At 43.1% G+C, this 23,067-nt stretch overlaps 1 protein-coding gene across 5 annotated transcripts in view; it reads left to right on the plus strand.

The window, feature by feature from the left end:
• The first annotated feature begins 4,376 nt into the window (after positions 1-4,376).
• PRDM15 (PR/SET domain 15) overlaps positions 4,377-23,067 on the plus strand; it is a 45,658-nt gene continuing 26,967 nt past the window's right edge. For 2 of the 5 annotated variants that reach the window (XM_048865857.2, XM_075132580.1), the window contains exons 1-5: positions 4,385-4,464; positions 12,985-13,030; positions 16,483-16,576; positions 19,315-19,468; positions 21,949-22,201. In XM_048865857.2, the coding sequence (XP_048721814.2) occupies positions 12,994-13,030; positions 16,483-16,576; positions 19,315-19,468; positions 21,949-22,201 (538 nt within the window). In that variant the 5' untranslated portion in view covers positions 4,385-4,464; positions 12,985-12,993. Of the gene's footprint in view, positions 4,465-12,984; positions 13,031-16,482; positions 16,577-19,314; positions 19,469-21,948; positions 22,202-23,067 lie in introns of those variants that run through there. The other 3 variants (XM_075132587.1, XM_075132591.1, XM_048865893.2) reach the window with 2 other exon arrangements.

The following is a 23,067-nucleotide window of genomic DNA, read 5'->3' on the forward strand; positions in this document are numbered from 1 at the left end:
CCGTTAAAATTGCAAGAGCTAGCAACACTCAATCCTATGGGAATAGATGGGCACATACCAGTAGTTCACCTACAGCCTGCTCCCATTTAAGTGAACTTGAGTTTTGCCACAGAGTTCAGCAAGATTGGGCACGGCACTTAACATTAACACTGGGTCCAATCCTCTCAGGTGCTAAATGCTTCCTGCCACAGTCTGTGAAGGTTTCAGAGTAACAGCCGTGTTAGTCTGTATTCGCAAAAAGAAAAGGAGTATTTGTGGCACCTTAGAGACTAACCAATTTATTTGAGCATGAGCTTTCGTGAGCTACAGCTCACTTCATCGGATTTCCACAGTATGCATCCGATGAAGTGAGCTGTAGCTCACGAAAGCTCATGCTCAAATAAATTGGTTGGTCTCTTAGGTGCTACAAGTACTCCTTTTCTTTTTGCAATCTGTGAAGAATATCAATGGGCACTGGGGCAGCACTGCACCTTGCAAGATCAGATCCAGCATGGTTCCCTAACTTTGGGGAAGGGCAGGGGTTGTAATTTAGACACACACACCTTAATGATTTTAGTAGTTCAGCATTTGAGAAGGAATATCACATCACGTATCAAAACCTTTGCATTATGTTTTCGTTTTCTCTCTCTCTCTCTCATATAATCTCAAAGCTGTATTGTGGAAATAATTCATGAAATCTTTTTGTGGTGGTTTTTTTAATTCTTATTTATCCGTGCATTCTGTAAGCCAAAGAAAGTATACAGGGATTGGTTTATTTGTTTTTTCCCCCATGTGTTTTCTCTTTATTGTTATGTAAAATTTGCAGAAGGAAACGGTGAAACTAACTATACTTTGTGCATTTGACAGCACTTCAACTCCCCACCCTCACGCCAAATAGTCCCTTTCAGTTCTAGTGATCCCTTAGATGTTAGAGCAATAGTACTATGGGGTTTGAGGGGTAGAGGAGGAATCATATAAATGTGACTTCTTTTTTTTATTGATTGTGTCTCATTGAATATAAAGCCGAAAGTTAAGATATGTGCGAGCAGGGTATCATCATAAACCCAAGTACACCATAGCATAGGATTAAATGATTGCTCGAAGGGAACAGAGCCTATTAGTACAGTCCATATTTAGATGTAGCTGCCCTACTGGAAAAGCTATGATGTAAAGAGCAGAGTTGTTGTTTTAAACTGCTTTTAGCAACCAATGGCCTCACATTTACTCCTTGACATCCACATTGACTTCAGTGAGACGATTCATGTACTTAAAGTAAGGCATGTGCTTAGGTACCTGGCTGAATCAGGGACTTAATGATAAATAAACTCTGAATACATTCAGTTAATCTTCCTACCATTCAGTTAAGGGTGAGCGATGTATTACTCAGGACAGCTATACTGCTGTTGTGCAAGCTACTAGCGAGCTGCAAAAGTAGCTGGCGTATATGGAACTGGTTATCTTGCCAATCTTGTTATTTAACATCCCTATATAAAAAGTGTAGCTGTTTACCAAGGGTGTAATATGCTCGCATATTCCAAACAGGGTGAAACATTTACTCTTAGCACTCAGCTGTGATAACTTTTTTAAATTTGTACACTAAAATAACTTGGTGTAATTAAGAGGACTATGCTGTACAGATTTATTAGACTATCACTAATAAGCATGAAAAGAGGATGTCGTCTTTTTTTAAAAAGAAAGAACTACTGCTGTACATAAAATAATAAACACCGATTGTCTCTGTGTAGTATCCTGTCATATATGCCTTGGTCTTCCAGGTGTACCGCATTGCTTGTCTGCTCATCTGCATTAATAAGACGACTCCATGTTTTCAGGGCCTCTTTACCTGTTTTCTTTTAGCAGCAAGCTCCTCCTAGCTGTGCCTGACCCTGTGTTGCTCCGTTCTTATTGTGCCTGAGCCCATCTAGGAAGGATCCCTTGCTGTGCTATTGGGATGCATTCTAAAACTGTGCTGGGAGGCAGCCTATTGGAGGGGACTGAGGGACGAATGAATAATTTGAGCCTAAGATTTGATGTTTGCATTGTTTGTCCAGGTTCATGAACATGCCCAGCTCTTAATGGACAATTTGTTATATCCCAAAGCCAACTATCACTTCACCATTTTTTGTCAGAAAAGGTCCTTTAGCAGAACAGAATGTCCAGATGTCACCTTGTGTGGAATCCTACAAAAGTAGGGCTTGGCAGATAATGTAGTCCAGCCCCCTGCACTGAGGCAGGATTATGTATATGTAGTAGTGGAGCAGTATTGGATGTCAAGATGCAGTGGTGTTTAGATGAACTGAATGGAGCTGTTTGCCTAAAGGATACTGAGTGTTCTGTGTGTGTTAATTTTTATTTGTGTGCGGAGAGGGAAAAAAAAATCCTGGAATTTTTCAATGTTCATTTTCCAAATATTAAAAGTTGGATGAAATTGGGGTTTTAAAAAACAGAAAAAGGGGGGGGAGAAAAACACATTCATAATATACACATTTTACTACAGTATAATTGAAACATTTTTTATGTACAAAGATATTTTTGTCTCACTTGGCACAAATAGTTTTTCCAGAAATCCTGATTTGCGTACACTTACATAATTTTCTTCAAAGCATCCTCACTCCTGTTGAGCCTCTTGCTGTCCTGGAGGTAGTCCACCCTTGAAAATAAGCACCCTGTGTCAAGACACCCACGGGGTACACTCAGAGCTCACCATGTCACTTTGCTGAAATTGGGAAGTGTCTTGATGACTGTTCCAAAAAGCCAGCACATCCAGTTTCACATCAGGGTTAAGCATGTTCAGGTAAGTCAGTAGTGGGTTTACAATGGAGCCAGGCCCATGCTCAGAAGAGGCCCCAGCCTGCTCCACTTGCACTGAGCCGCCACCAGCCCGCTGGCTCTCCCTCCCCCGCCCACCACTTGCTCCTCTTGGCCTGCCTGCCGGTCAGCCAAGGGTTCCTCTCCACCCCCAGGTCCCACCTGCCAGCTCCTCTCTGCCTCTGGGCCGGACCCCAGTGCATCTCCGGCTCCAGGCAGTCTCTTTTTCCCATTATCTATACGGCCCCACCTGTCTCCCTGGAGCAGAAGCCTAGCCAGTTGTGGGGGAGGGGACTGTGGTGGGCTTGGCTGGGCCCCTCCAGGCAAATGGGTCCTGAGGGAGCCTGGCTGGGGCAGGCCCTGGCCTGGCTAATCAGGCCACTCCTGAGGGGCTGGTACAATTCCCCGCCCCGGGACCAGCCCTGGCTGCGCTGGCGGCTCAGCCCGGCCAACACAGTCACGCCCCAGCATGGCCAGTGAGTGCGGCTGGGAGGCAGGGCATGGGGGAGTGGGTCTCTGGGGGTGCAGGGCTCTGAGGGGGTGGGGAAGAGCTGTGTGTGTGTTGGGACACTAGGGAGTGGAGGTTCTACGTGGGGTGCTGGGCAGTTGTGGTGGGGCTGTAGGCAGGGGGGTGCTGGCCAGGGGTGGTGTTGTGCAGGGCCCAGTGCATTTGTGGCAGGGTCTGGGGGTGTGCTGGACATAGCAGGTGGGGGGGAGGGGGCTCTGGGGCGGGGCATGGCATGGGCCTAACCCCCAAGGGAAGGGGCATGCTGGCAGCACAGGGCCTGGCGGGCCATTGCTGGTTTGTAAATAGTGCCCTTGCACGGGGCTGGGCAGAGCAGGAGTGCCCCTGCCATGCCCCTGGCCAGCCCCTTGTATCCACAAAAACAACAAGGAGTCCGGTGGCACCTTAAATACTAACAGATGTATTTGGGCATAAGCTTTCCTGAGCTAGAACCCACTTCAGCGGCTGCATCCCATGAAGTGGGTTCTAGCCCACGAAAGCTTATGCCCAAATACACCTGTTAAGCAAGGGCAGAAGTCTTCTGTGGCCTAAGGTGCGCCGCTAGCGGGGGATTAGGTGACCTAAGGGCATCGTTTCCACAGCTCTGAGCGCTGGAGCAGGTGGCTGTTAGTGCGAGGGGCGGGGCAGGGCCGGCCGGCGGCAGCCTGCAGCATCTTGGCTTGAGCCCTGGCTGGGCTGCCCGAGGCGCGGGGGGAGGGGGGCTGCACAGGATCCCCAGTTGTGCAGCGAGCGCGGGGGCAAGAATAAGGGGAGTCGCTGCACAGGCACGCGGAGAGCTGCCAAGCCAGCTACAAAGCAATGAAATAACGGAGGGTCCCTTAAACTGGGGGCGGGCGGGCGCGCCCCACCCCCTTGGGCTGCAGGCGAGCTTGCAGGGGTGGTGGCTGAGCTCTGTCAGGCGACCCGGCCGGGCGTACAGCGCCCTGCACCGGGGGCCCCGAAGCGCGACTGCAACAGCGCTGGCGGGTAACAGCCCCGCCCCCACAGCCCCGCGCGGCGCAGCGGGAGAGTAGGCGCCCCTCCCGCGAACTACGACTCCCATGGTGCTTTGCCGGCGGGCGGCCGGGCCGGCTTCCGGTGGCGCGTGGTTTCCGGAGTGGATCGGAACCTGGAGTCCGGATTCGATCCGGGTCGGAACATTCCAAAAGCAGGTAACGCAAATCCCCGCATTCCAGCGCGGCGCGCGGCACCGCCTGCCCCTGGCCGGCGAACCCCCACCCCCACCCCCACCGCGCCCCCGCCGCGCGCCGCGCCGCCCCCGCCCCCCTGGGGTTGCCCCTGGCGCGCGGGGCCCCCGGTCCGGCTGCGCCGCCGCTGCCGCCGCCTCCATCTCCATCTCCAGGCCGCCTGTTCTTTGTTACAGCGGCCGCGCCGCCGCTGCCGGGGGGGCCGGGCGGGTCCGAGGCAAAACCCGGCGGAGCCGATCCCGGCCCAGCCACCCGCCCCCCCGCCGGCGCCTCGGAGCTGCAGCCCGGAGCCGGGAGCGCGCGGGTCAGCCCCGAAAGGGGCCGCGCGGAGCCCGGCTGGGGTGGGGCTGGGCAGGTGCCGGGGGCGCGGGAGCCTGCAGGCCCCATGTCGCTCTCTGAGGAGCCGTGGTGCATACCCCTCCCCCCTCCATTATTTCTCCGGAGCGCGGGGTGTAAATGATTCCCCCCCCCCCCCGCACGCAGCTCGCCCCCGCCCGCCCCCCTTGGTTCCCAACCTCTTCCCAGGGCTGCCGCCGCTGTAAGCCCGGGCAGGAGCTCAACGCTAGTAAATCCGGTTTTAAATATAGCCCCCCGCACCCCTCCTGGAGAGCCCGACACAGACTCGCTGCTGAGACCGGAGAGAGATTGTATCTGTTGTCGCAGGGGTGAAATCACCATAACTTAGGTAAAAAGAAGAGGAGTACTTGTGGCACCTTAGAGACTAACGAATTTATTTGAGCATCAGCTTTCCGTGGGCTACAGCTCACTTCATCATTTATGCTCAAATACATTTGTTAAGCTCTGAGGTGCCACAAGTCCTCCTTTTCTTTTTGCGGATCCAGACTAACACGGCTGCTACTCTGAAACGTAACTTAGGTGTTGATGAACAGACTCTTTGTGAGTCCTTCCGGTCCATAAATGCGCAAGCTGGTTATTTAAACAGCATGTTAAAATACAAGCTGAAAACACTTTGCACGTCCACAGCGAGGCAGGATTTATTGTATATATCCAGAGAGGGTTGTTATTACTTCTGTGTCTGGATACACAAGCCCTTTTTGAGCTCTGTGAATAAGTGAGATGTTTTAACTTCCAATTTTAAGGGATTTGTTCTGTCTTTGGGTCTAGTACATTACCTAGACCTGAAAGGACTTAGCTGTGACAAAGCATTATTCTGCCACAGAAAGTGAAATCTGTGCTAAAGACCCCACCTCCAGTGAGGGAAACCACTGCTGTCAGAAAAAAGAAAAGGAGGACTTGTGGCACCTTAGAGACTAACAATTTTATTTGAGCGTAAGCTTTCGTGAGGTACAGCTCACTTCATCGAATGCATTCAGAAGAAGCCACTTCATAATATCTCTATTTCCTTCAATCGTTAAAGACCACCTCTACCAGGCAGTGGGGCTTTTTCTGATTGGTCCCTTATATATTTTTGAAGTGTGACTCACTACTCTTTTGCATTTAATGTAAACAAGATCTTCTTGGGCAATGTTAACAAATAGGATTGTGCCCAAAGCAATCTTAAAGTTAAATTGGATCGGGCCCTTTGTAAGCAGGTTGGGAAGTGGTCTCATTTAGGAAATTATTAAGTATTATTTACATAATACAGGCATTGCCATCATGATATTGATACATAAATTTCTTAGTAGCTTTACATTTAAAATAGCCCAGCCCTCTTGGCCTCCAAGGGAAATGTACTTTTCAGGCAGTGGTGGTAAGGATGAAAGTGGTATGGTCCTCTCCACCCTGTAACTGTCATGGTGAGTTCTGTATTGTCATTCTGGCCCGTGGAAATGGAAGACACTTGAAAGTTTTGCAGTAACCTTATTTTGTTTAGTAACAGATTTTAGCCTAAAATGTAATGTTGTGACCTTATTGATATCCCATCTATATTTCTTCAGAAACATTTATCTGCTTATTGGGGTACATCAAATGGTATAAATGAATGTATCTGATACCTAAATTTATTGTTAAAGTATGGGGTTTAAAGGCAGGATGAAGTCAGGAAGACAGGACTAGGGGAGGGCAGGATAACATTTCATGTTATGAGGAAGTACTTTGAGTTTTCTGATGGCCGTTAACAATGTAATGTTCTGGTTTTATTTCAAGCCACTTACATTATAAAACATATTGGCCCTGTTATTTTGATTCTGCTTTATAAGTGCTGGCCTATAACTAAGAACAAGGTGTGATGCTGTAGGTTGAATTATAAAGGAAAAATGTCCTTTTCCATGGTGCATTCAGTGCTCTTTCCTATAAAACATTCATTCCTTGCTGATGCCTTTCATTAAATACACTTTGAAGTTTACTTTTTCTTAGTACACACAAGTGATTATCATGTTCATAGAGGGGCTAAATAAAATGTGCTGTATCTTTTTAAAACAGCACAAACTCAGTACTTTACACTTTGCTAATCTGCACTCTAAGTGATTGGGGCATAAAAAATAAGACATGCTTTCCCCATCTCAGCAAAAAAATTAACAGTAGAACTGTATACTGAAGCCTTGTGTTACTAAAACTTTATTACTTGACAAAATATACTGCAAAAAATCTTTAGTATGGTAAAAAGTATTATATGTAAACTACATAGTGAAATAAGTGAACAAAGTAAATTTTTTGATGAATTCTTCTTGTTTTATGTGTGTATTTGCAACCTTCATTCAGTTGTAGTGTGTCCAGTTATTTGTGCAAATTAGTGAAATTATACTGTAATGTAGAAAGGGAAACCTGTATCATATACTCTCATCCTTGTTTGTTTTCATAATGACAGGTATCCTCATAAATTCAGACAGAATTAAAGGTTTGAGTCTACGCGTCTTATGCTTGAGTTTAAAAAAATTATATCGTTTCCCTTTATATCTAGGTTACCAGTTCAATTTGTGAAACCAAAATTGCGCATCTTGCCACTATGACCTACATTTTCCAACTCTGTGTTTTAAATATGTAACAATGTGCTCTCACTCTCGTATGCTCAGATAAATGGAAATATTTTTATAAGTGCAATTTAAATGCATAGGTCCTGATCCTGCAACTTGCACCCTGTGCCTCAGTGGGGCTGACTTAAATGAAGCTCCACGTGGATTTTATAGGTTGTGAATACGGAAAAGCTTTCAGGATTGTAGCCTTAGCACAGTTGGAAAAAGGGAGTTTACCTGCTTAGAGCTCTTGCTTATGTACAAAATTGCTCAGTTAGGTGTAAAATCAGAAAATAGGTGTCACCTACATTTACAATCTGCTGATGATTATTAGATTATTAGAGTAATGCTGCAAACTTTTGAGGGGTGGTTAAAATTCTCCCATTTAGTTGCAAAATCTTAACTGGTTTAACATATAACTATAGGATGCTATCTATCACTTGGGTATAGTTATGTATATTGGTAACTGAAGGGACAAACCAACAGATTCTCTTCGCTAACTATTATATTAAAAGTATATCGAGCTGATGATAGCTTGCTATTTGTGGGCTGACAGAACTCATATGCTCCTCGGTGTAGACAATTTGCTAAAGAAACTTGGGCTGTTCACACATCATTTCTTCAACACTTGACCCCAAAAACAAGCGCAGGTTGGTAAGTCAGAAGTCACCTATCAAGCTGATGTGAGTTCCTCACTCTTTCTACTTAAAGGGTATACTGTCCTGCCCTTCCTCCATTGCTGAGAGTACATTCTGCACCTGTGATCTAATGGCCATTGTCCGCTTAGCTGAAACATTATTTGCAGAACTCCTCATGCATGGAGATGGGAACATTGCTGTTCATTTGCTTAGTCACCACGGAACTATTCCTGTCAGTCTCGTACAAAAATGTCTGGGCTTTACAGAAGTTCATTATCACTTCTACAAGCCGATAATTATGTGCAGTGGAATGAGTAACTTAATAGATTTCTCTGCTTGTACGAATGTTAGTATCTTAGGGAGGAAATGGTCTCAGGGATCCCATGGTCTCAGGGTTAGAGCAGAAACTGGAAGTAACAACTATTGGGTTCTGTCTTCAGCTGTGCCACACAGTGTGACTTTGTACAAGTTTTTCCACCTCTTTGGGCCTCATTTACCCATGTGTTAAAGGGACATAATAAAACATATTTCAAAAGGGTATTACGAAAACTTACTTCAGGTTTGCAAAGACCTTTGAAGTCCTTGCCTGAAAAGTTCTATGTGAATGCAAAGAAGAATCATCAGTCCAGTTGTAGGGTTACGCTTCCTTCTTCAAATTTGGGAATACCAAAGTTGTAGAGACTAGACAGAAATCTGTATCATGAGAGTGCATATAGTAATGTACAGTAGTCTTTGAGATCTCTCTCTGCACCTGAGGTGTTTCCTTTAGCAAATTTTATTAGCTCAGTCCCAATGGATATATTTACACAGCAGTTTTGAGTCTACTTGATGTATAATTACGGCTTCTGGTTTTCAGGATTTTTTAATTTAATTTTTCAGGGCTTGTTTTTAGTAAGTTTTGAGTTTCATGTAGATGTCCAAAATTGTGTTTTGGGAGGGGCTTTCTCTTTGTACATATATGGAGTACTGTTTCAAAAATACTATGTTAAAGCGCAGTAGGGAACCTTTAGTACATCCCAGCAGGGTCTACACCAGTGGTGGGCAACCTGTGGGCTGCATGCGGCCCATCAGGGTAATTTGATTGTGGGCCGTGAGACATTTTGCTGATGTTGACTGTCCACAGGCACGGCCTCCCGCAGCTCCCAGTGGCTGTGGTTTGGCCACAGGTTGCCCACCACTGCATTAGATACAAGCTGGGGAGCAGGGACATCGCCTGTATAAACAAACTGCACTTGGAAAGGGATGATGTCAACACGAATTGAGTAACCACTTCTGGTGTTTTTCTGGTGTTAATGGGATAAACAGCAATTGAAGTGTTTCATTGGTGTTTGTTGGTGAAACCTAAAATCAGAAGCCTTCTACATATTGCATTATCTGTTCTGTCTTTGCTCAACATAATACAGTAGGTCATTGTGCTAAACTTGTTGAAAAGACCTCTGATGCATCAGAAACCATTGTGCGGTGTAAGAAACAAAAACACTTGTTTAGAAAGGTGGATATTAAGTTGATGTAAAACATTTACTGAGAGTTAGCACCTTATCAATTAATTAATGAAGTGTATTTGTTTTCTATTCTCTTCTCATCTCCTTAAAGGGTAGCATTATGATGTTACTGTGTTCTCCCCTTTCTCTGTTAAATCACTCTCACTTTCCCAGAACAAATAGCAGTTTTGGTTCTTGCACAACAGTACACATCTGCATCCTCATTATTATGAAAAACATGTTTTGATTTAATCTGCTGTTTGTGAAAAATGCCATTTTGATAGTCCTGAAGCCAGAGTTGCTTGCACAACAGGTTTGACACAGGCAGTGTGCTACACCAATGAGTCTCAGCCCTATTCTATAGGGATTACTTTAGGACCCATCCACACGATGTATGGAAACCATTGCAAGGGCACAGACTATGTATGACCTAGAATTCCACAAGTGTCACAGCCGTTGTCAGCACTGAACACACGATGGAGAAGCTGTATGGGCTCTTTTACACTAGAACAGTGGTTCTCAACCTGTTTACCATTGTGGGCTACATATGCAGCTCACTGTTTATGTGAGCTGCAGCCGCACAATATATATATACTATCTGTATGGCCCTGAGGATGTCACATGGGCTGCAGTTGTGTGCTGATTGGGCTGTGGGTTGAGAAACAATGCACTAGAAGCACATTTCATTAAAGCTTGAATGGGTGACAATGGTTGGAAGTAGTATCTGGTGGAATTCATAAGGAGACTGAGAATATCCAGATTATCGTCCCGGGGGACGTTGCCCGGAGGACAGATTCAGGAGGAGTCCGAGTGACTGGACAATAGTGGCCCACCCTGTCCTCTTTCTTGCTATGGAACTTGCCCAGTGGAGTGCTGGCTCAGATCCACTTGGTAATGAAACAATGTTGTGTCTAATTAATCAGAAGTAGCTTCTTGATTTCAGAAGGAGGAAGAACATGTTTGGTATCTCTGTGCAGAGCTGACCTTGAGTTTCAGTGATCATCAATGCAGCTAAGAGCTGTAGAGGAAATATCTGATATTTCCTTCTGATACATATATGTGGTACTGGCAAGTCTGCAGCTTGGACTACTGTGCTAGGAGTGTGAATTGCAGGGAAGTCTTAAAAATATCCCTGAGGCTCAACAGAAAGAGTTGAGCATGAGTTGACTTCATTTACATGGTAGGGCTGTTGATGGAACTTGCATGCTTATCCCATGCGCATTTTAGGAGCCATCACCCAGAATGACTATTGCTCCATTCAGAAGCAATTGCTGGTGACTCTGAGATGGTTCTTGGATATTTCTATTTTCTGGACAGGCAAACTGCATGAGGCATGAATAAACCTGGTTTGTACAAGAAGGGACAGTGTTTCTGTTGTCATGAGGGGTCTCTGCTTCTTCAGTGATACTGGGTGACTGCTGTGCTAGATGTATCTTTGGTGAGCGTTTCCTATGGCAGCATGAAGACCTTTTGATTCTCAGAACAGACTAGCTTTGCTGTTTATACCATCTGCTGGGTGTGTGTTTAGTCTTTCTCCCTCCTCCCTCAGTTTGCAGTTTTAATCTCTCATTCTTCTATATTTATCCTCTCTCAAATGCATCCAGCCTCTTTCTCTCCTTTCTTAGTTCTTCTGCTGATCATTTTGCCTTCTCATCTCCCACTTCAGCTCTGGGAAGAGCCTGTCCCTTGTTTGGGGGTTCTGCTTCTCTTTCTTGTGCCTCTAGATATGTCATTAGAGGACCAGGATGACCTCTCGGAGTTGGGAGAGAAATGATCTTCCTGGCCTTGTTTGTGCTTGCCCAATTTTTTGCTGTGAGCCCCAGATAATCACTAACAAAATCTAGGGTCCAGTTATAACAACCAGCCATTGACCGTTTAGGTTATTTAGACATCAGTGAAAAGCAATTATCCAATGCTTCTCATCCGTTAACACTCAAAGTGCTTTAGAAGTGAGGGTATGGGTTCTTAGCCTCATTCACTGGTGAGGGAAAATCTGTTTGCATAGAGGTCAGGTGACTTGAGTAAGTACAATCACAAAGTCGGTGGACTAGATTGTGCGTTTTCTAACTCCCAGTACTTAGATTGTAAGCTCTCCGAGGTAGGGACTGTCTTTTGTTCTGTGTTTGTACTGCGTCTACCACAATGGGATCCTGATCCATGACTGGGGCTCCCAGTAATAATAGTACTGTATCCTCTCTATCAAAGCGTGCGACCTCTCTGGACCAGATGTGCAAAGGCATGAATGATTTACAGCCAAAATTTAACCCAAGCTCGTGGTTGGTGCTTATCAAAGAAATAACTCTCCTCTCTCAGAGTTTTTCCTTTGTTGTGCTGTAATACCAAAAATAAATCAAATAAAATCAGTCTTCCGCAGCTGGGGTTGTAGTTTTTAGAATTCCAGCTCCTTAGCTCTCTGACCCATGACCAAAAAACCCAGCGTCATGACTTGAGCATTGAGATTCACATTGCAGCATTTCTCCATTCTGCTTGCTCTGTCCAATCTCCTTAGTGAACATAGGATTGACGTTATGGATTCTTGTCATTTTCGACATCCTTCTGGCTCAGAAGTACAGTATTTGCAGGTGGAGGAAGGAATGATGTGATGTGACTGTGATCCACACCAAAGCTGGCAGACCTCATTTCAGGCTTGTGAAGCAAAGGCATTGAGAAATGAATCTTCTACTTCATGCTCAATTTGACTCTTTATGACTGAGAGTTTTGTGGGATCTGAGCTCATTGTGAGGTTATGTGCCATGTGCTGTACTGTCTAGATGATAGAAGGTATGAATTCCTGAATAGTTGGTGCACGCTTAAAACATTTCTGCCCCCTTTTTTGTGAATCTTGCCTTAGCTGACACATTACTAACAGGTGCTGTTGTAATGTACAGTGGAATGCACTTAGAGTAAACTCAGAGAGAAGGTCAGTTTATAGTGAAATGGAATAAAAGTCCCACATTGTTTAGTGGATGTTTATTCGTAGTGAGCAATTATGTGGAAGGGAAAAAATACTTGACAGTAAAAGAAAAAGTTACATTGTGTTTATGTGCCTGCTTGGAAAGGTGTGATAATACATGAGCTGGTGGTGAACTGTTTAAATAAATGCTTGTGTAAGGATTAAGGGTTGAAATAATGTATTTCTGCTGTTTTCGTTAAAAAAAACTGCATGAACCAGAGTGGTTACGAAAAGCATCATATTTATCGTAGGCGGGGTCTTGCAAGGCACCTGATATCACCCTTAATATAGGCATTAGGGGATCATTAACCGCTTTAATTTGTGTTTTACATTCTATGTATGATATACTCTGCTCGGGTTCAGTAGTCTCTTTGCACATGCATTGGGGTCAGTTAATATTATCACTCAGTAGGTAACTCTTTTATTAGATCTGTGTATTAGAACTGTGTCAGGAAGCAGCATTTACATTATGCTCAGTTTTCTCCCTTGTATTTTGACAGGTTTCAGAAATGGCAGAAGATGGCAGCAATGAGACCATGTTTATTTGTAAGTATTAGAAGAATAATGATGGAGTCGTAATGTGAAGTGTATTTACAAAGCATTAATTTTGAAGTTCAAACCAACTTACTCTTATATTGTTTTCCTAAAGGTGATTATTTAAGGGAAACCCAAATAGTTTATGGCAGTGTGGAGGGAATTGCACCAAAGTTAAGAATACAAATTCTCAGTTTTTTGTTGGGAAATGCAAGAAATGGCTAGATATGAATTAGAAGCTCAGCTTTTTAATTGCTAGCCTCCAAGAGACTAAGGGTATGTCTACATTGCAATTAGACACCTGTGACTGGCTCATGCCAGCTGAGTCAGGCTAAGGGGCTCTTTAATTGCAGTACAGAGGTTTGGGCTCAGGCTTGGACCCAGGCTCTAGTACCCTGCAAGATGGGAGGGTCCCAGAGCTGGGGCTCAGCTAGATCGCAAACGTCTACACCACAGCTAAACAGTCCCTTAGCCTGAGCCCCGCAAGCCCAAGTCAGCTGGCACGAGCCAACTGTGGGTGTCTAACTGCAGTAGACATGTCCTAAAAGCCTAAAGGTTATCCATGGCTAAATTGTTTCCTTTAGGTTAGGTGACTGCTGCCATCTTGACTGACACACTGGGGAAGGAACCGGGGAGCTCCAGTGCTAAAAGCTTGAGCTGCTACAGCTTGGGCTAAACAGTCAAGACTCTCTAGCTGGGGCTGTGACAGCCTTGCATCCTCTGTGGATATGGCACAGAGGTGGAACTGGAACACACCCTCGCCAGTGAGCTACACTTACATAAGTGGACGGGACCTAGATCTAGCCAATCTGACCTGGGGAGATCAAGAGCAGAGAGTGCTGCCTTGATGGTATGTGTCATAGTCCCTTCCTCTCACAGTCCCTGTAGGTGCACTTCAGGGTTGGGGCTCCACAGGTCAGGACGGGACTGACTGGGACATCTTCTCTCTTTCCAAAATTTGCTGGAGTTCCCCCCTAAATAGTAATGCTGATTCAGTTGATATAGTCCTACTTGGGTTGCTCAGCTCCACAGTGAGCCTTCTTCCCCTTCCCCTCCTCAGAAGAGCCGTAGAAGCTGGAGAGGACCAGGAAGCAGAGAAAAAGGCTCTGACCTCTATGGGTTTAGGGGGGCAAGTTATCTTGCCAGTTCCACAGATGGTGTATGTCAAACACCCCCCACCCCCACCCCAGATGGGACAGGAATGTTGAATTCATGAAGTTTCTTGCCTCCTATGTGAGATTTTTCCACAGAATTTAAGGGCCTCTTCTGTTTCAGAAAAGTGAATGTCTAGACCTGACATTGTGGGCTTCCATAGTTACTGACCATCAGAGCGTTTCATATCCAGTTACCTCAGTTTATAAGCCAGACAACTTGTTTCTAAAATGTCAGCTCTTCCATGCTTAGTCTGGGGCCTGAAAATTGTGGCTGTCTCTTTCTGTTGCATGCAGCACCACCAGAAATATGGGTTTGACAGTCGTGTTGGTAAACCTAAGGCCAAATATAACATGTGGTGCTCTTCAGCAATTATGACAACTTTGCAGTGCCAACAGCAGTGACACTTTTTCCTTTCTGCCAGCAAACTAAGCACATGTGACTGAAAAGATGCACATAAAGTCCTGTACTTGGACTTCAGTGGGAGCAGGGAATTCTACCTTTGAATTCAGTGGGAGCAGGATTGAGCCATCATTAGGGAATAGGAATATGCAGTGGAGGGAGTTGTAGTCTAGTGGTTAGAGCTGGGAATTGGAAGCAGACTTCTTGTGTTCTGTTCATAACTCTCCCAGTGACTGTGCCAAAGTTTACCCAGTTGCAAAATGGATATAATACCTGCCTCATATGTTACTGAGACTTAGTTGTTTGCAAAGTGCTCTGAGATCCTTAAATAAAAAGCACTATATAAATGCAAAATATTATTAAGGTTTGTACTTTTAAAATATTTATTGATTAGAGTTATTCTTCAGCCATAAACTCACTTTTAAAAGGGATCTTCACTGCTAAAGCTCAACCTCATATACTCCCCTTTGAGAAATCTATGGTTTATCTCTTTGTGTCTGACTTTGTATTTCTTCTGTGGTCGTAAGCCCTTAAGTATCACACGTGGTGAGTACTCCAACTCAGGGAAGGGTCTGCTATGAGGCATCCTGTACAGATTCTGTAGACTTCAGAGACATATGTCCAAAAACGCTAGTGTTCCCCGCTTTGATGACTGTTCATCCACCAGGATATTAAAAAAAATGATATATGCTTCTTGTACTCCTAAATAGTGCTGGACAATAAGAAATGTGGAGAGCCACAGGCTGTATGTACATTGTATACTATCTTTGCACAAGTTTCAGGCACTCTTAATTTGAATGCTGAACATTGAGTGAAAGCTTCAGCTAGAGCAAATCCTCTAAGGAAGTGCTGTGTAAGTTTCACAGATGTGAACACTGCTGGTGAGAGTTTAGTTTCCCATTGTAAAAGCAAGGTGTTCTTTCTCAGTAGTTACAGTCTGGAATGAAATTCTGTATCGTGTTAATTTGCAAACATGTATGCAATAATATTCTTGTGCAACCTTACTGAAGTCCTCAGGGTTCCCTACGTTTGACGTGGAGCAGAATTTGGCAGCTGGGGAATATCCTCTCTGTGATGACTTCTTGTCCCTATCCAATCAACTGGCTTCACAGTAACATTTTGACAACTCTTTGACATAGAAACGTATGTTTCGACTGGTCCTAAATTGACTCTTATTTTATCATTATCCAGGGCAAAGGTTGTTTCTTGGGATCCCTTTAGCCCTGGATAACTTACAGTATTTTAAAATAAAAGTCAAATTAGGGGAACTGAAAGCTTGTATTATTTTGCCCGGTAATAAAGAATTGCCAGATTGTATTGGAAAGGGACCAAAGGTCCAGAGGAGCTGTTGCCATAGTGCCAAATTTCCCCCCCCCAGCCATACACTTGCAAGGGAGGGTTGCACAGGTACAACTGTGGGCAGAGCTTGGGACCCAGGGGGAAATCCAATGGCAGTTTTCCATGGATTTCAGTAGGGTCAGGATTTCACTCCCAGTCTCTGAGAGCCCATCAGGTTTTGACTATGCATTTTAAACCCCGGACTCCAGTGAACAGAATAGTGATTTTTTTTAGCTGAGAGAGGCTAGCGCAGTGGGGGTTTGTGTTTTTTTTGTTTGGTTGGTTGTTTTTTTAAGTCCTCCTGCCTTTAAACAAAATATTTACTGGAGTTTTGTTTAGCAAATATTTTCTTTAGGAAGATATTTACATTTTTAAAGTGTCTTCTGGTAGTCTTAGGTATGTGTTGAATGATACCTTTGATTCAATTGTGTATATCTTTTGGGGCAGTACAAATTACTACTTTATTGTATGTCATTAGTTTGGTGTTTAAATTTTCTATGTGTCTGTTGACTGCGAGAGCACTGCCCAATGACAGCATTTACCTTACAGCTCTATGTGCTGTTTACTTACAGGGTGTGAGGATTGTGGTCAGTACCATGATTCGGAGTGTCCTGAGCTGGGCCCAGTGGTGACAGTCAAAGACTCCTTTGTGTTGAGCAGGGCAAGGTAAGTAACTTTAGTGTGACTATATGGCTTGTTTGTTTTTTAAAGAGAATTTCGTCTTTGTGAAAGGTGCCAGACTGACAGCTGAAAAATGAAGTCATCTGTCGACAAAATAGATACAGCCTGGATTAAACAAAGAATCAAAGCACATGCTTAAATGATTTGCTGAATCAAGGCCTAAGAGAGGCTCTGTTTATGCATTCCTTGGCAACTCTTAGAGATTGCTGACAAAGGAGTCAGATAGTACCAGTTGTGGTGGAGACTTGTTTCCTATATTGGTTGAAAATGTTTGACATTTATCCCGTTCCTTCTCCTTACACGTGCTGCACTAGATTTTCAAAATTCAAAATGGTTCATGGGAATTTCCCATGGCGTTAAGAAGAGTTACACAGTTTTGCACTGCCTCTGTAATTCCTCTACTGTGAGAAGCAAAACTTCGGAACATTTCCATCTTTGTAAGTCTTCTAAAGAGTGATCATCAATCCCAGTTTTGTCAGTAAATCTAGGTGTATAATAAAATAGCAGAAATATTTATGCTCCGCAAAAGAAATTAACAAATTAAATAGAGAGTTAGGAATAGGAGTAAACTTTATATCGAAGCATTAAATGTTTCCATTTGGAATTATATTCTGATGTGGAATGTTTGATTTTTTGCTATGGGAAAGAGAGTTCACTTACAATGGAATTTTGACACACAGTAGAACTCAGAGAAGGATACTGATCTCTAACATATGGCATGGGGGCAATGCGGTGAATGTTTGATCAGTACCAGACTGACTCATTGAGAGCTAAACTGTCCATATCAACTTTCTCTTCTTCGTAGCGCCGCTGGTGGACGAACACCCCCCCTCATACCACCAGCAGTGACACTAATGTTTAGATGACCCAACTGATGTCACTGTATAAATGTATTATAAGAGGAGATGGTCCCTGTCCTGAAGGGCTTACAGTCTAAATAAACACGATAGGCAAAGGGTGGGAGAAATATTGCCATCCCTGGTTTACATCCGGGGAGCTGAGGCTGAGTGAGATTGACGTGCCTAAGGTCCAATGGGAAGCTTGCAGCAGAGCAGGCGCACTGGAACACAGATCTCTTGAGTACCAGTCCAGTGACTTAACCACAAGATCACCATGCTGACAAATGTCCTTTCCTCTCTTATAATAGCATGATCTCTTAGGATGTTAAAACTAATTTTACAATTCTCCTTTGCTTTTCACTAAAAGACTAATTGGTTTACTTTTTGTATTTCTCTCAGCCTTGACAGTGAAAATAGACTGGTCAGATTCACCTTTGTTTATAATTGGTTTCTAGCCAATTTAATTCTCAGGTTCTCATGCACTAGAGCAGTGTTGAAAAGTTGGGGTAGCTAACAATGCAGGGGAATGTTTGTCTTTTTATAAACTTGACTTAATTGGAAATTTAAAAGTGTTTGGAAACCATTTCCCTTGAGCATAGGCTTTGTAACAACTTGCGTTTATAAAACTTATATTTGGGCCAAATTTGACTGGCCTGCATAACTTTTTGAAGGTTAAAGTTCTATAAATGCACGGGGTCAGATCACTCCTCCAGTGGGAAAACGCATGGGGAGAATCTATGCGGGGGAGAAACTTTGAATTACCCCATGTACCTCATCCCTCCCATCTGAGGTGAGGTATTGAGGAGGGAGAGGGGCATGGATTTTGAAAGCTCTGCCCCAAGCCAACCCCACACATCTGGAAAACTTGGGAGCGTGGAGGGAAAGGAACTCACTGGCTTTTCTTTTTTGTAACACAGCTGTTACAGAAGCTTAGTTGCCATTGCCTCAGTCCCCCTGCGGGTGAGGAGGGCCATTCAGTGGGAGGTAATAACAGCACCAGCTGTATTATTCGCTGCCCAGATTTGCATGAGGAAATCTGAGCCCAGAGAAAGGGATGGTATTGTGGAGAGCAGCCCCTCCCTGGTCTCTTTTTCTTACCCTTCTACAAAACCCTGTCAGCACAGCTCTCACTGAAGGCATCAATTAGGGGCTGGAAGAGGGATAGTATAGAAAAATACAGTCCCTCCTCTCCATTTCTATGCCTAAAATTTGGATCACAATAAGTTAAATAGGAAAACAGATTTACTGGGTGTGGCTGCAACACTTGAATATAAATGCATGCTTAGGGTTCTTACAAGCCAACATATTTTTCTTCTACACCAGTGTCGAAGAACAATGGAGAATGGTTTACAGTCTCTTACATCAGGTTCCCATCCAATTATTACCTAAACTGCATGATGGCTCTCGTTACAGGAAGTTATTTTCAAATGTTTGTCACGTTTGGGTACGGTTCCCCTTAAAAACAGATTTGGAAAAATGGTGAGACACCAATGACCAAGGCACCTATGATCTGAAGGAAAGCTACTGCTAACCTCTGGATTTAGAAGGGAGACAGGATTTGACATCAGAGATGGGAAAGATTCTGATTAAAAAAGAAAATATCGTGAAAGCAAATGATCTATGAAAAGATACTGGTGGCTCAGATTTGGACCAAAAAATAGATTTTTTTAAAAATCAGCTTTTATAGAATTGAAGGTCAGTAGAAATGTTTCCATTGTTTATTTTTTTTAAATTCCAATGGAAACTAGCTTTATTCAGCACAACAACCTCCTGTCATTGCAGCATTGAGAAATAGGTGCTGATTTCTTTTGGACATTGCAAGACTTATGTTCTGCACAGCTACTTTACATGGTACTTAGATTCTCTCATTTTTGTTTTCAATAGGTCATCCCTTCCTTCCAATCTGGAGATCAGACAACTGCAAGATGGGACTGAAGGAGTATTTGCAGTGACGCAGCTTGTCAAACGTACCCAGTTTGGCCCATTTGAATCCAAGAGAGTTGCCAAACTGGAAAAGGAGTCAGCATTTCCACTGAAGGTACAGTACGGCACCAGCAAAATGATACTGACATGACATTAGTTTTAAGGTCATCACCTACAGATGATGTAAAGAAACTGATAAGTGGAGATGGGTTCAAACCACAAAACTTGGAGTCAGATCTTGAACTGTAGGGTGCTCCAGGTATTTTTAATGAAGGGTTCAATTTGATCCCACTTCTCTAATAGGTAGTCACAAAAGCCAGTACGCTTTTGCCTTGACAAGTACATAAGATGTGGTGGTGCTGTTTATACAACATGCAGAAGAAAAGTTTGTTTGTTTTCTCATTTTTGTTTCATTCTCTCCCCTTGAAAAGTTTCAGTGAAAAAACTACTTCGGGTGTTTCAGTGCAATCTTCCCATCACAGTAATATCTGATTGAGCAATAAAGATCTAGAAACCAAATTCAAGGGTAATAAGCGTTCAGGATTTTTTTTCCCTTACCCTTGATAGGTGAACAAGTTAAATGGCATTTCTGTTTTGAGGGAGGAATTGTGATCTAGAAGTTAAAGCAGCTTACTTTGAGTCAGAACTCCTGGGATCTTCTCCCACTGTCTGTGTGACCTTGTGCAAGTCTTTGTGCCTCGGTTTACACATCTGAAAGCATATGTGATATATACCTTGCAGGAGTGTTGAGGCTTACTTTGTTTCTAAAGCGTTTTGAGACTCATTGATGAAAGGCACCATCAAGGCACAAAATACACAGTCTGATTTATTATTCATAACAATAATGTGTTATAGGACTGTCAATTAATCGCAGTTTACTCATGCGATTACCTCAGAAAAATTAATCGCGATTAATCGCAGTTTAGTTGCACTGTTAAACAATAGAATACCAATTGAAATGTATTAAATATTTTGGATGATTTTCTACATTTTTAAATATATTGATTTCAGTTACAACACAGTATACGAAGTTGACTGTGCTCGCTTTATATTATTATTTTTTATTACAAATATTTTCACTGTAAAAATGATAAACAAAAGAAATAGTATTTTTCAGTTCACCTCATACAAGTATTGTAATGCATTCCCTTTATTGTGAAAGTGCAACTTACAAATGTAGATTTTTTTTTTTTTTGGTTACATAACTGAACTCAAAAACAAAACAATGTAAAACTTTAGAGCCTACAAGTCCACTCAGTCCTGCTCGTTGTTCAGCCATGCTAAGAGACACAAGTTTGTTTACATTTATAGGAGATACTGCTGCCCGCTTCTTATTTACAATGTCACCAGAAAGTGAGAACAGGTGTTCGCGAGGCACTTCTTTAGCTGGCGTGCAAGGTATTTACGTGCTAGATATGCTAAATATTCGTATACCCCTTCATGCTTTGGCCTCCATTCCAGAGGACATGCTTCTATGCTGATGGTGCTTGTTAAAAATATAATGTGTTAATTAAATTAGTGACTGAACTCCTTGGAGGAGAATTGTATGTTTCCTGCTCTGTATTACCTGCATTCTGCCATATATTTCATGTTATAGCAGTCTCGGATGATAACGAAGCACATGTTGCTCGTTTTAAGGACACTTTCACAGCAGATTTGACAAAATGCAAAGAAGGTACCAATATGAGATTTCTAAAGATAGCTACAGCACTCAAACCAAGGTTTAAGAATCTGAAGTGCCTTCCAAAATCTGAGAGGGTCAAGGTGTGGAGCATGCTTCCAAAAGTCTTAAAAGACCAACACTCTGATGCAGAAACTACAGAACCTGAACCACCAAAAAAGAAAATCAGCCTTCTGCAGATGGCATCTGACTGAGATGATGAAAATGAACATACGTCAGTCTGTATACTGCTTTGGATCGTTATCAAGCAGAACCCATCATCAGCATGGATGCGTGTCCTCTGGAATAGTGGTTGAAGCATGAAGGGACATATGAATCTTTAGCGCATCTGGCACTGAATATCTTGCAACGCCGGCTACAAAAGTGCCATGCAAACGCCTGTTCTCACTTTCAGGTGATGTTGTAAACAAGAAGAGGGCAGCATTATCTCCTGCAAATGTAAACAGGAGATTGTCTGAGTGATTGGCTGAACAAGAAGTAGGACTAAGTGGACTTGTAGGCTCTAAAGTTTTACATTGATTTGTTTTTGAATGCAGTTTTTTTTGGTACATAATTCTACATTTGTAAGTTCAACTTTCATGATAAAGAGATTGCATTATAGTACATGTATTAGGTGAATTGAAAAAATACTTTTTTTTTACAGTGCAAATATTTGTAATAAAAAATAAATATAAAGTGAGCACTGTACACTTTGTATTGTGTTGTAATTGAAATTAATATATTTGAAAATGTAGAAAACATGCAAAAATATTTAAATAAATTGTATTCTATTATTTAACAGTGCAAAAAATCACAATTGATTTTTTAATTGCCCAATTAATCGTGGTTAATTTTTTTAATCGCTTGACAGCCCTAATGTATTATTTATCGTGTTTGTATTATATATGCATTTTGTTTGTATGGGTGGCTCACAGGTTTTCCAGAAGGATGGGCCTCTGGTTTATTTTGATACCTCTAATGAAGATGACTGCAATTGGATGATGATGGTGAGAGCAGCCACTGAATATGAACACCAGAACCTGACTGCCTTCCAGCATGACAATGATATTTACTTCACCACCTCCCGGGATATCCCACCAGGAACTGAGCTGCGAGTGTGGTATGCAGCTTTTTACGCCAAAAAAATGGAAAAGCCAGTGCTGAAGCAGGTCACTAGTGTTGCCAATGGTACGTTTGGGGGGGCCTTTTTCTTCTTCCCTAAGGGCCCAGTCCAGCTAGGTGCTGATCATCCTCCTGAGCTCAGTGGCAGTTGAGGGTGCTCAGTACCTCGTAGGATCTGGCCCTGAATTTGTAAATTATGTAAAAAATCGGACTCTCAGATGCATTTCTGCCCTACAAGAAGGAAGCCTAAGGTCTGCACCAAGAGGTATCTGAGTCTTCAAAAAAAGATGCATGTTCTAATTGGTTCTGCAGCGGCTTGAGAACCAAGATGGGAGGAATCAATAATTTCATCAAAATGGTTCTTCATGGAAGAGCTTTCCCGTCTCTTCCCAAAGAAATTCAAATGTCAGCACAGTCCAAACATATAAATAGATAACCTGCGAAGCAGTCTTCTTTTCTTTTAATTGGAATAAGCTTTCTGTCCTTGCCGTGGGGTGTTGTACAATTGGGAGCAATTACATGCGCCTTTGAAGTCTTGTGTAGGGCCCTGTGAAACAAGGAGAGGAGTTCAAACTGAGCTTTTGTTCAGCATGATTACTCGAGCTTCTGCAAAGGAAGGTTGACCGCTTTGTTAGAGTTCTTTAAACTGATGTTAAAGCTTCTATGCTTTGTGCTACTGTAAAATTAATAATAATCATAATTTCCCCCTCAATTCTCTTCTACCTTTACATTTCTGTAGCCAAAAAACCCAAACCTTTTAACATTGCAAGAGTGTTATTGTTGCTGTTTAGTTGAGAACACTTTAATGTACAGTGTGGTTCCTGGGTTGAGAAGAATTTCCAAGATGATGAATGTAGCCATGATTGTTTGGTGATGTGCCAGCACCAGCAGTGTGCTTGGTAACGTTGTGTTCTTGACAGTGCAGCAGGCCA

This window comes from Caretta caretta, chromosome 1 (assembly GCF_965140235.1).
Source record: "Caretta caretta isolate rCarCar2 chromosome 1, rCarCar1.hap1, whole genome shotgun sequence".
In the NCBI taxonomy this organism is placed as follows: Eukaryota; Metazoa; Chordata; order Testudines; family Cheloniidae; genus Caretta; species Caretta caretta.